This window comes from Pseudorca crassidens, chromosome 17 (assembly GCF_039906515.1).
Source record: "Pseudorca crassidens isolate mPseCra1 chromosome 17, mPseCra1.hap1, whole genome shotgun sequence".
NCBI classification, from domain to species: Eukaryota; Metazoa; Chordata; class Mammalia; order Artiodactyla; family Delphinidae; genus Pseudorca; species Pseudorca crassidens.
In genome coordinates, this window is record NC_090312.1 from 72,118,371 (window position 1) to 72,130,787 (window position 12,417).

The 12,417-nt window shown below is 37.2% G+C and overlaps 1 protein-coding gene across 4 annotated transcripts in view; it reads right to left on the minus strand.

Moving 5' to 3' along the window:
* The window catches only part of PREX2 (phosphatidylinositol-3,4,5-trisphosphate dependent Rac exchange factor 2), a 286,239-nt gene that overhangs the window by 96,423 nt on the left and 177,399 nt on the right, over window positions 1-12,417 (minus strand). For all 4 annotated transcript variants that reach the window (XM_067712136.1, XM_067712134.1, XM_067712135.1 and 1 more), the window contains 4 exons: window positions 11,903-11,993; window positions 11,143-11,271; window positions 5,433-5,474; window positions 1,105-1,322 (listed from right to left, as the gene is read on the minus strand). In XM_067712136.1, the coding sequence (XP_067568237.1) occupies window positions 1,105-1,322; window positions 5,433-5,474; window positions 11,143-11,271; window positions 11,903-11,993 (480 nt within the window). The remainder of the gene's footprint in view (window positions 1-1,104; window positions 1,323-5,432; window positions 5,475-11,142; window positions 11,272-11,902; window positions 11,994-12,417) is intronic.

Below are 12,417 nucleotides of genomic sequence, written 5' to 3' on the forward strand. Positions count from 1 at the left end.
AATTTTTATTTGATAGGCAATGATTAATTAGTATTTATTTTGTTTTTAAACACTTTTCAAGCGACTTATTTCAAAGTTTTCATTAATTAAATCTTTCTTATTTGGTTATATTAGCAACCAAATAAAAAATTCATCACCCACATGGAGTATATAGAGTCTTTTCAAAAGAATCTAATCCTGTTTCTCTGAATTTCATTCAGCTGAATGGACTTTCTTACCTTACCATTCCAGAACTTTTTATGACCGTGCAGTACAGCAATTACCCCCCTGTCCTCAATACCATTGAAGAAAAACATTATTTTGATGTATAAACTCATATACAATCGTTTAAAAACTCAACCATGTTACTTGGTAGCTACATTTTCTATGTGTACTTTAACAGATAAAATACCGTCTCATGTTTCAAATCAAAATTATATTTAACACGCACCTTAAGTTTAAATAAACTGAACATATTTGCCTTTATACATCATGACAACTATCAGAACCACAGGAAGTATATGTGAAAAAACTCTAAGTTCACCACAGTTTTATCAAATATTCCGAGATGCTTTCTTCATCTCCGCTGTGGACAACTGATGCATAAACACGGAATATTTTACAGTAATTAAGGCAATGTTCTTAGATTTAACAGGAAAAACATGCACACAAAGGAAGGAAATAAAATCATTTAACACATGCAAATTCTAACCAGATTGTCAGACAGTATGGCATGCAAGTTGTCAGAGCTCTTCTAAGAGCACGTTCCAGAACATCAACCTCAGGGGGAGCTCGGGTCTCATGGCAGACTCTTCCTTCTGGACTGCAAATAAGCAACCGCAGCAGATACTCTTTCCTCTGCTGACCTTTCTCGGCCGGTGCTTAGGGATACAGGAATTGGTAACAGATGGAGGCTTTCTCAGCTTTTAGCAGCCATTGAGAATAAAAATCAGGAAAGATATTTCCACATACTTATTAAAGTTATATTTGCCCATGGAAAAACATATCCTTTTAAAGGAGCTGGAAGACTGTGGATACAATAACGAAGAACCATGTTTTATTGGGAATAGGTCCCAATGTACGTTCCAGTTGACACAGCCAGTGGGAGGCATTGTGGTTCCTTACCAAGTTTGGTGACAGAAGTGACTGAAAGTGAAAAAGAACTCCTGCATTCGCTATCTGGTCCAGCCACCTTCTGCTGGCTTCCCAAGTCTCCATCTCATTTTCCTTGCTGTTGTCAAACATCTGGTTTAAGGCGGCCATGAGCTGCTCGGAGAAGGCACAGACTGTGGCCACAAGACTCTGGCAGAAGACCATGTCTCTTCGGAGCTGTGTCTCACTGTCTGTGATCCAGGAGAACATAAAGGAAGTTTTGGAAAACGTCATAGTTGAATAAGACCAATTCATTCAGCATTTGCATTCACCGTTATTTCATCCATTCCCTAAACTCACACCATGGGAAGAATGTGGATTTGAGCTCTATTCATGAGCACATACGTTTGAGCAAGTATGCCTTTTAGAAAACACTGAACACCCAAAAATGTTAGAAACATTAAGCTCATTTTTCTTAATTGATATTGTAACTTTATTTTGCGATCACTATATTGTTTTATAAAACCCAATACAATAAGCCTTTATTTTATTTACTTTATTTTTCATGATGGAACACAATTTGTACTAGTACATGACACTTTCCTAAAGAAAACTCAAAGTCCAGTTTTTCAGTTTGTGCTGGTAAATGAAATAAAATATTATTAGTACTAAATTTTAAAAAATTACCTACTAGACCTATTCAAATATTAATGTGAAACACACATGGGGAAGAGCATCATGTCCAATTGCTTGTAATAATATGCAAATCTGGATATCTTAAATATGCAAATGTATCTCCTGAAGTCACCTATTCAACTTCATAAGGTATAAACAGGTCCAGTTCATAAACTCCTATATATTTTTTTGAAATAGGTAAAATATTTGCAGTTCTAGCATAAATTGATTTTTACTAGCATTCTTATTCTGCAATTAACCGGAATTTTGATTGACCCACTTTGAAGGTATGTTTACCCTGTGAAGTACCAGTCCTGGACCTCAGGTTTTTCAAATGGAAAGCAGCTGTGCCCCTGAGAACCTGACCCCAAAAGGTTCACTTCTCTGGGGCGCTGGATGTAACACAAACTACATAAACAACACGAACACCAAGCCATACATTCTGTACACTGAGAAATCTCTTGTACTAGAGGAACGGCACAGGTAAATATCATCGTACTCCCAAAAGTGCACTGAATATTTTGAGAGCTCAGAATCTCCTGAAATGAAGAAGCATTGTCAATAATTAGTGTATAACGTAGATAAACATGCTGCCTTTACTCAGCAATGAGTTCTTGCTTTATTGATAGAAAGGCATAGTTTTTAAGTTGTTTACCAAGAACATGGAACACCTGTTTTTAATGACCCTCAAAGCATGTGTACACATAATTGCTGCTTGTTACTTAGTTTCACTGTTAGTAAAAGCTACTCTTGAAAATTTTGTTAGAAACAGGATCATATATTAAAAATATTTAATTATATAATAAAAATATTCATTGACTAGGTGGAACTATATGAACTTGCTGTTTTAGTAGGTCAACATGATTGAATATGGCAACTCCATATAGTTCAACCTATTAATTTAACTAACAACATGTGTTAGACATTTCCTTTAAGTAGTTATATACTATGTTCCTGCTCTAATAGACAGAAAAGAGCGTTTTACAGGTCACTATAAAATGGCTAAACTGGGAAAGAACTTTGTCCAATTCTCAACTAAGAAAAAAAACAAAACACTTATTCTGTTGTGCATAATTTCTAACTGGGTGTAGACATTCAACAAATATTTACTGAATGAAAATAATGAACCAGTAGACCAACTAAGAAACAAATGAAATAAGGTAAATGAAAATGTATGAGCTCATTCTCTGGCTTCTTGAAATGACTGGATTTAGTTTGACTTAAAAGGGTGATCCTTGGGCTTCCCTGGTGGCGCAATGGTTGAGAATCCACCTGCCGATGCAGGGGACACGGGTTTGTGCCCCGGTCCGGGAAGATGCCACATGCCGCGGAGCGGCTGGGCCCGTGAGCCATGGCCACTGGGCCTGCGCGTCGGAAGCCTGTGCTCTGCAACGGGAGAGGCCACAACAGTGAGAGGCCCGCGTACCGCAAAAAAAAAAAAAAAAAAGGTGATCCTTGGTCTATGGGCCCTCTGGCTGCGGGCCACCCTCCTCCCCTCACCACCCAGCAAACTTGAAATCATTCTTCAAGAGTCAACTCATTGAACTACTAAAATATTATCTCCCTTTGGGGAATGTCCTCTCTCCTTCAGGAAGTCTGCATTTCTTTCTGCCCCTGCAGGTCTGGGGGTGTCTCCCCCTACTGAAGGGCTAATGACCTAGCATTGTGAGTTTGCTCACATGCTTGTCTTCCCCCAGGGACCGTCAGCACATCAACGCCAGGGGAAGTGGCATATCATGTGATTTATGCTCAGGGACTTGAGAGGCATATAATCTGCTTTCAACTTCCCGTTCTGCCAATTTTAATCTATACAATTCTAGGTTTCAGATCCCTATTCGTAAAATTGAGGTTATTCCTACTTCTTAGATCTGTGATGAAGATAAATGAGATAAAAACATTTAAAGCACTTAGCAAGGTGAAAACGGACAGTGATATTATCATGATTCTTCTTTTCCCTAGCATCTAGCATGGTGCCTGGCACATGTGTGCTCAGTTTTATTGCTAAATAGAGAAGGAACATCGTGACAAAGAAAGAAACCCAATAAGCAAACTTTCAGCAAAAACATACAGGTCCTTTCCTTTTAATTATGCAGCTGTTCGAAAGTCACAAGTGTCCATCCTTTACCAAAGCTATTCTCATTCCTCATTTTTATCAATAAGAACTACAGCAAGAATCACAACAGCTGCTCCCAGCTTCTAGTAAAAGAAGAAAAGCAAGTTCTGGTTTTTTTGACAGCTCGTTTATTTTCACCAAGTAAAAATTCCCTTGTAGTGGGAATACACTCAAAACAAATGGATTTTTACCTATCAAAGGCTTCCGTTTCATTTCAGTATTTAAGCACCTACTTAAATTCATCTTCTACAGACATGTTTAAAAACATTAACACTTAATTTAGTCTCAACTGTTTAAAAAACTCAAATTCCATTGTAAGTTTGCTGATCTGAAAAGAATGAGATGGTTTCTAGACATGCAAGTAATCTGTCATTATTCTGAGATTGTAGGGGAAAGAAAGCAAAATAAACAAAGAAACAAAAAGAAGAGATCAGAGAGACAGAAAGACAGGAATAAAAGACAATTAAGAATAATGTTTAGCAGACCCAGTCCACCCTTTTCAAGTGAAAAGCATAATTTTATAGCCAACAATATGGAGTAATCTGGCTATGTTTGGTATCATTCAAATGTAACATAGAAAAAAGGAGTAAATCAAGTAGGAAAAAGGAGAATTATGATAGAAATAGAAAAATGAAATTGAAATCAAAATAAGAACAGCCATCTGAATATTAATAAATAAAGCAATGCATTCCAGGACCATTTCTGGAATTGGCAGAACTAAGTTTGAATTTCAAAACTGCACCTACTATTTATTTATTCACCCAGTAAGGCATCTCTATGCCTAATCTTCTAGATGTCCCAAAGTATGTGTTGATTGACTACCATGTGCTAGTTGTTCATCTGCTTGAATGTAGATTTCTTCACCTTTAAAACTGTGGAAACAATAATAATATTCTCACAGAGTAGTTGTGAGAACTCAGTGAAATCCATAAAAATGAGGTCCATCGACTACACTGTCATTATTAAAGCTCAAAAAATGTAAGATACTTTTGATATTATTACTCAGTCAAAAAGCAAAGCAAAAACCAAGCATCAAAAAAAACAAAAGGCCCTCTTGGTTAAGCTGGCTCGGTCATTCATTTATAATTTAAATTTTCCAAGAGTGACAGATTGTAAAAGTGCTCACAAATTCTTCCCCTCTCTGTGTCCATGCCCTTGCAAAACGATTTCAGATTGAGAGTCCTCCTATCAAAAGTACAGTCTGTTTCTCCTTAAATCTGAACCCGCCTACATCCTTGCTATAACAAAAGTTAGACAGTTTCACAAAAAAGCCTATCTGTACAATTAACTTTACCAAAACCTCCTCCCTTTCTCCTTTTAAATTATATTTTGTAGAAATATACATTTATATGTTTTCATGTTTTTAACCTTTAATTGAAGATGAGCATATGTTTTATGTTTTTATCAAAATACTATCTAAGTATTTTTTTAATCTCTGCCAGGCTTTAGAAAAGGTAGAGATCATATTTCCATCTATTTTGTAAACAGCTGAAGACACTGCCTTCATATCATAAGACATCTAAGGTCGTGGGCTATAATAATCTCAAATAGTAAAAATAATGTAAAATATTACCTGAATATTCAAGAAGAGCCAGGAGTATCCTACACTTTACCTCTGCAGAGAAAGAAAACATACCAGTCAGTTGTTCAGTCTTTTTCTGCAAGTAACATCACATTTTAACTGTGTAGTAAAAACTAGCACAACCTTATTATATACATTAGATAATAAAAATCCCATTCACTTGACATGCTATTTTTGCCTATCTACCTATATAAATTCTACTCACTGCTCAAGACCCTAAAATCTCTTCCAGATCTGAATTACATGAGCCTATGAAACAGCATTCAAATCCTGCTACCGTTGTAGGTCATCATTAGCTGTTGCAGCTTGCGTGGTGTTCTCTGAACACCTACAGCTATTCTGGTCTTGATCAATAAACTGTCAAATAGTATTTTTAAAATTTAAACTTTTAAAAAATATATACAATATATAAAGAATATATGAAATATAATATATAAATATATATTAATAAATATGTGTACATGATATTGTGAATTATCTGTGTATTATTATTAGAAATATATGTATATATTGTGGCTTTCCTATCTGTAGGTCAAGATACTGCCCTATAAGACAGAAAAATGCTAAGTATTTCCAAATACTCTTCTCACCCCATCCCCACACAGGGCCAATCACAGATGTCTGATAAATGATGTGTATTAACATCATACTGATTGCTATGTGCCCAATGAGCTCTGTGTCCATTTGCTTCCAATTGGTAAATAGTTTACTTGCAATAGGAAAACATTAAAACATAAAGAGTTCATTTATGTAACCAAGATTATGGGAAATAAAAAAGGCTAGGTTGTACCCTATTCTAAATAGGTTCACAGCAGAGTCAGAGCAACGAAAGTAACAGGTAAGAAATGCAGGAAATGCCTGAAAGGGCATTAAGTTTTACGAGTGAGACACAAGAACAAATGGATTTCAGAGGCAGAAAAGTGCACTGGACTGAGTCAGGAGACCCATCTGTTATACACTAGCTTTGTCATCTTCAGTACATTGTTAATCTACTTTTGAGTCTCAACTTGCTCATTCATAAGTGATAATAACATCTATCTTATCTATTTTATAGGACTGTGTATAAAAAATAAATGGGAATATATACTAAAAGCCTTGGAAAATTATTTAAAGTGCTGTGTACCCGTGAAGCGCTATTATTATTGTAACCTGGATATGGCTAAAATTGGTATCGAATTTTTTTTAAGAGAGTCTCAAAATTTTTTAAATTTTCGAAGTTCATTGTCAGGGGACTAAGTACATATCCTAAGAGTGGGAAATAGTGTTAGCAAGGGAATAGAGAATAAATGCCAAACATTCAACAATCTAGCATAGAAAAGATTTTATTGTATCATTAAGAGATTGAGGTTGGGATACAACTGGAAAGCCCTATTGAAAAACGGCTTTCAGCCTCAGATTGATGAGTTTAGATTTAGCTAACAGAAAATAACTAGGCTCTGAGGCAGGGTACTGAACATGATATTTTAGGAGAATGAATCTGGTGATGGTGTATATGAACCAGAAAAGATAGAGACAGGGATTAGCTAGAAAACTATTTTAGTAACTGAGATATGAAGAAAAACGGAAAAACTGAACAGACTTTTGAATTAAAAAGAAGAAGAAGAAGAAGAAGAAGAAGCTCTTTAGGATATTAGGACAAAGGCAGAGAAAAAAATGAAAAAAAGTAGGTTGCTAGAGAAATAGGAGCTTTTAAAAGGAGTATAACTTTTGTAGGCAACAAAGAGTTGAAACGTCACTAACAGACATTTGAATTTAAGGTGATGGTGGATCCAATTTAGATGTGTATTCTTCCCCACACCACCAAGCAACTCTTCAACCCCAGTTGGGTGTCCTACGATTCAATTCAGTTCTGACACTATCTACCTGTAGATCCCACAGGGTAAGGGCTCAGCCCCACAGGACTGTCTCCCTACCCACTCACCCTCCTTCAGACACCAATCACAGGTCCAGGTTATCATCTGTGCTTCTGACCAACTGGCCGTACACAGGAGGTTCCAATGATACCCTCCTTGGGTTCGATTAATTTGCTAGAACAGCTCACAGAACTCAGAGAAACATTTTACTTACTAGATTACCAGTTTATTATAAAAGGATGTAACTCGGGAACAGCCAGATGGAAGAGGGCAAGGCACAGGGCAAGGCGTGGGGAAAGGGCACCGAGCTCCAGGCACCAACACAAGTTCACCAGCCTAGAAACTCTCCAGTCCTCTCCTTTTGGGTTTTTATGGTGGCTTCATAACATAAGCGTGGTCGATTAAATAACTGGCCATTAGCACCTGAACTCAATCTCCAGCCTCTCTCCCCTCCCTGGAGGTCAGGGGTGGGACTTAAAATTCCAACCTTCTACTCACAGGGTTGGTTCCCCAGGCAACCAGCCACCATCCTTTGGTGATTTCCAAAAGTCACCTCATTAACATAAGAAAAGACAGCTTTATCCTCTCATCACAGGAAATCTCAAGGGTTTTTTGATCTCTGTGCCAGAAAAGGGGATGAAGACCAAATATATATTTTTTATTATAAATCACAATACCACAGTGGGCTAACCACGTAAAAATATCTTCAGTTAGCTGACACTGTGATTCCGTAACTTAGCTGAGGAATTAGGAGATTATCTTAGTGATACCACACAATGACTCTGTCCCCCATTTAGTCCACTATTTCTTCTGCTCTCCTCTGCCCTCAGTTTACAGGCTTTGAGTGAATGGCATGCAGTGTGATAACTTATGAACGGCACTGGAACAGTCCCTCCTACATAAAGACCATACACTTATTATACCTTGATATCATATTTGGTATATACTTGCTAGGATATTTTGAAATCAGAGATGAAGGAATGATGGGGTTTGGAACAGGCTACCCCCAAACACGGCACTTTGGCATATTGAATTATTTTAAGCTGAAGGAATCTGAGAAACAGTGAGGGCAGGAAGGACTCTGACCACCTCCCTTTTCCCCCAGAAGCAGGTCATAAGCTGCTCAGGAGAGCGATACCCAAAGGAAAGGATCATCCTTATCTCCAAAGAGGGAGGGATGCCAAGAGGAACAGGCCTTGCTGAACACCCCCCCCCACCCCACACTCCGGTTACTACACTTAGCTCATACCCTTTTGTTCTATAAATTTTTCCAGGACTTTCTACTCTTCTTCAAACCTAGTATAAAGACACTCAGGTTTAACCTTTTCTTCTGGTCTTCATTTCCTTATGAAGGCTCCCGTGTTCATGTAAAAATTATAATAAATAAATTTATGTGCTTTTCTCTTGTTAACTTGTTTTTCGTCAGACTAATTTACTGGGAGAGTTAAAGAAAAAAAGGATATTTTTTTCCTCCCCTACGGGAACATCAGAATGGGGTCATCCCAGCTATACATATACACCCTGACATTCCGGCAAGGTAACATTATGTTAAACTTCCAGCCCAGACCTAACCTTCCATTAATCAATCCTTCCATAAAGACAATTTGGGAAATAGAATGAAAACCACTTTAACTTGAACAGGATGAATTCATGCTGAACGGGTGAGGTTACTTCTGAGTCTGTCCACAGAACAAGGATCCCAGAGCTGCTGCTTCCACCCCATACAACAGGACCGGACACCACACAGATCACCAGGAAATGGTAGCTCGTCCCCTCCCTTGATGGTCCACTGAGCTGAACTACTGATTGTTTTAAAAGACTCACTTATCACGGTGACAATCACAGCTCTTACCCAAAGAGTAACTGCAGCTCTCTGAGACTTGCAGCCAGGGATGCAACTTAAATTCTGCCAAGAGCCCTCCCTCTGTTGACTCTATTGACTGGAGGACTCAGCACAGCCAACCATGCTCAATCAGCTGCTGGGCTCCCATGACCAAGAGTGACACTAATATTCACAACATCTATCAATCAATCAATATATGTAGATAGTTGTCATTGCGATGACTGCTCATTGTGAAAAGAAGTACTGAGTATATAAGGCAGGACTTGAGATGAAAATGTAAAATTCTTAAAAAAAAACTTTTTAAAAAATAAGTTTTTTGCCCTGCATTAGAAGCTACTTTCTTAAAGATAAAGCTCTTCAAAAAACAAAACAAAAGAAAAAGTGTTAAGGGTTTCTTTGTTCTCGATTGATATTGCATTTATTCTAAAAACAAATACAATGTAAAAAGAAAAAATCAGAGATGATGAGAATAACTGCATTTAGATTCACAAATTGTAACTTTTAGGAGTGTTATGACACTGGCATCCACTCAGCGAAAACATACCTTTTACTCAGTAAAGTATATGCTTAAATTCCTTAAAGCTCACAGCTTTTAAAAATATGTTTGTCGTTTTTGCTGTTCATTATTTTGGGGGGTTTTAAATTCAGACTTCTGACTGAACGTGATGTTACAATGTGTCACAAATAATCATTATATTTAGCTACAAAATAAAGATACAGTCAAGAAATCCAGTTGTCAAGAATAAAAGATTTCATTATACAATAGAATTTTGTGATTTATTTGGAGTTTTCCATTTCTGTACAAATTTCTTCTCTATTGATCTCTAAAGAATACCTAAGCTGTTATACTTGAGTATATTTCTAGGTAGAAGACCGGGTAATCACAGAACATTTACACCATCCCTGTCATTTAGTAAGTGAACACACTGAGGCACGAAGGAGTGACATCACAGGCTCAGACCCTACAGGGTGTAAGAGCTGTCTTCCATCAGCAAAGCATGCAACTCTCTCTAATTTACCCTAAAAAAATGGTAGTGATGGGTTAAAAAAAAGTGGGTTATGATGTAATTCTGCTGATTACTATTCACCACATCCCAATGACATACAAATGACGGGGAAATACAGCCATGATATTCATTGTACAGGTTTCTCAACCTTAGCCCTATGGACATTTAGGACCAAATAATTCTTTGTTGTGAGGGACTGTCTGGTACCTTGTAGAACGTTTAGCAGCATCCCTGGCCTCTACCCACTAGATGCCAATAGCATGCCCACGATTGTGACAATGGAAAAATGTCTCTAGACACTGCCAACCACTGGTCTAATACTGGGAAGAAAACCACTGATTTAGACATTACAAAAAAATTAAACAAATTTCTCATTTCATCTTTTTCACCACAATCACTTTAGAAACTCTCAGAATTTTCTACTTAATAACTCTGACCCTAAACAACATGCAACCAGGCTCACTAGAGTTGTCCTGAAGTCTTTTATATCTCCAATCAGAGGCTGTATCAGTTATGGGATGCTGAGTAGACAAACTTATGCTAGTTAATAACAATCAACTTAGACAAACGCTTCTGAAAGAGAAACTTAATGATGCAACCTATGTCATTCTTTTGATTCTCACAGACTCACGATTGATTTTGTAGACTTTCCATGAAGTATAGCTTCATACGTTTTGTGAACCCTTTAGGAATTTTTCTCATACTGTTTCATGTTATAAAATATGAAAATCCCTCCACGTTCCACTTGTCTTCCTAAGAATGAGCCCTTACTTTATTGCCTGAGAATATTTTCTGTGATACAGTCCACGTCATTTAGATCCTTGGGACACAAGGTTCTGTCATCTTATTCCTTCTTTCCCTCCTCCGCCTTCACTCACCCTTTTCAGTCCTTTTATTTTCCTCCTAACATGAAAAACTTCAAAAAGTAATCAAGGCATGATGGGTTTTTAAATGAGTATTGCTAATGTCACGGTATGTTCTTTGCTTTTCATCCTGACCTTCAACAAATTTTCTGATGTTCTGAGCAAGATTCCGGACACTGCTGGGAAGGTTCCAAGGATCTTGCTTGATGTGAAGCCTTAACCTTTTTGGACAACTCAGCTTTGGTTCCATTTCCTGCTGAAACTCTAAATAAACACAGAAAAGCTCTCTTAAGTCTCAACCATTTACCAGTTCACAAGCCCATAAACAAAGAATCCTCTTTCTTTCATTCCTGTGGTCCTAGGCTATTATCATGGTAGCAATTTCTTTAGCTCTATCACAGGAGAAAATCTGTTAAATCTAAAACAACGTCAAATCTTATTATTCTCTTTTTACAAATGTTTAAACAGAGGAGCGAATTTAGATAAAAACTCTATTTCAACATCCTAAACTAGACGTCAGAAAGTGGGAGCTCTAGATCTTGTTCTGTTTGCCAACCGCCATTCCCCAAACCCCTCTCCCCATCACTGGGCTACCTACCACCAAGTAGGCATTAAGTCTAGTTTCAGCAAAAGCAACTCAACACTTATATTTCTTCAATTAACTCATTCGGTTTGGCCCCTACAGGCACTAAACGTTTTAAACTTTCAAAGAACTCTAAAAGGCCTTGATTTATATATATATATATATTCAACAATTATCCAAATAGAAGCAGTAGTAAATGAATTATGAAATGAGCACCCAGAACTTTTGTTCTCAGGCCATGCTTTTGCTTCACTATACTGTCTCCCACTTTTGTTTCCCAGTTGCCTCTAACAGTTACTTTGTAAACCTTACCTTGTAACCCTCGACCTGGTGTCAGGTACTTGGTTTGCTCAAAGGCCCTCACAACAGCTTGGCCTTTCAGGAGATTGGTAATGGAATCCACCTACCATAACAGCAGAGATTTCTGGGAGTTACATAACTTCTCGGTATTTCCAAGAGTCAACCTTGTAAAATACTTTTTTCCTCAAAGCAACAATTATTTTTGAAATCCCATGCTGCGTGCAAAATCTATCTTTAAATAAAATATCAGGATAAACTCACCTGATAACATTTACAATGACATCTCTTACTATCCTACCAAATATTCATACAAAATATAAATTTTCTTTATAAAAGAAGTAAGAGTTCTAGAATTATTTTTTAAAAACACCTAAAAGTTATCATAATCCTTTTCAAAGTGGTAAAAGCTTCTACACTATGAATTTTGGTTGTGGATATAAATTTTTTAAAAATGCAAAATACAACATGAGCACAAGACAACCCTGTGCTTCTTGAGGTTAGGAGTGAAGGTGAACAAGAAATGTCAT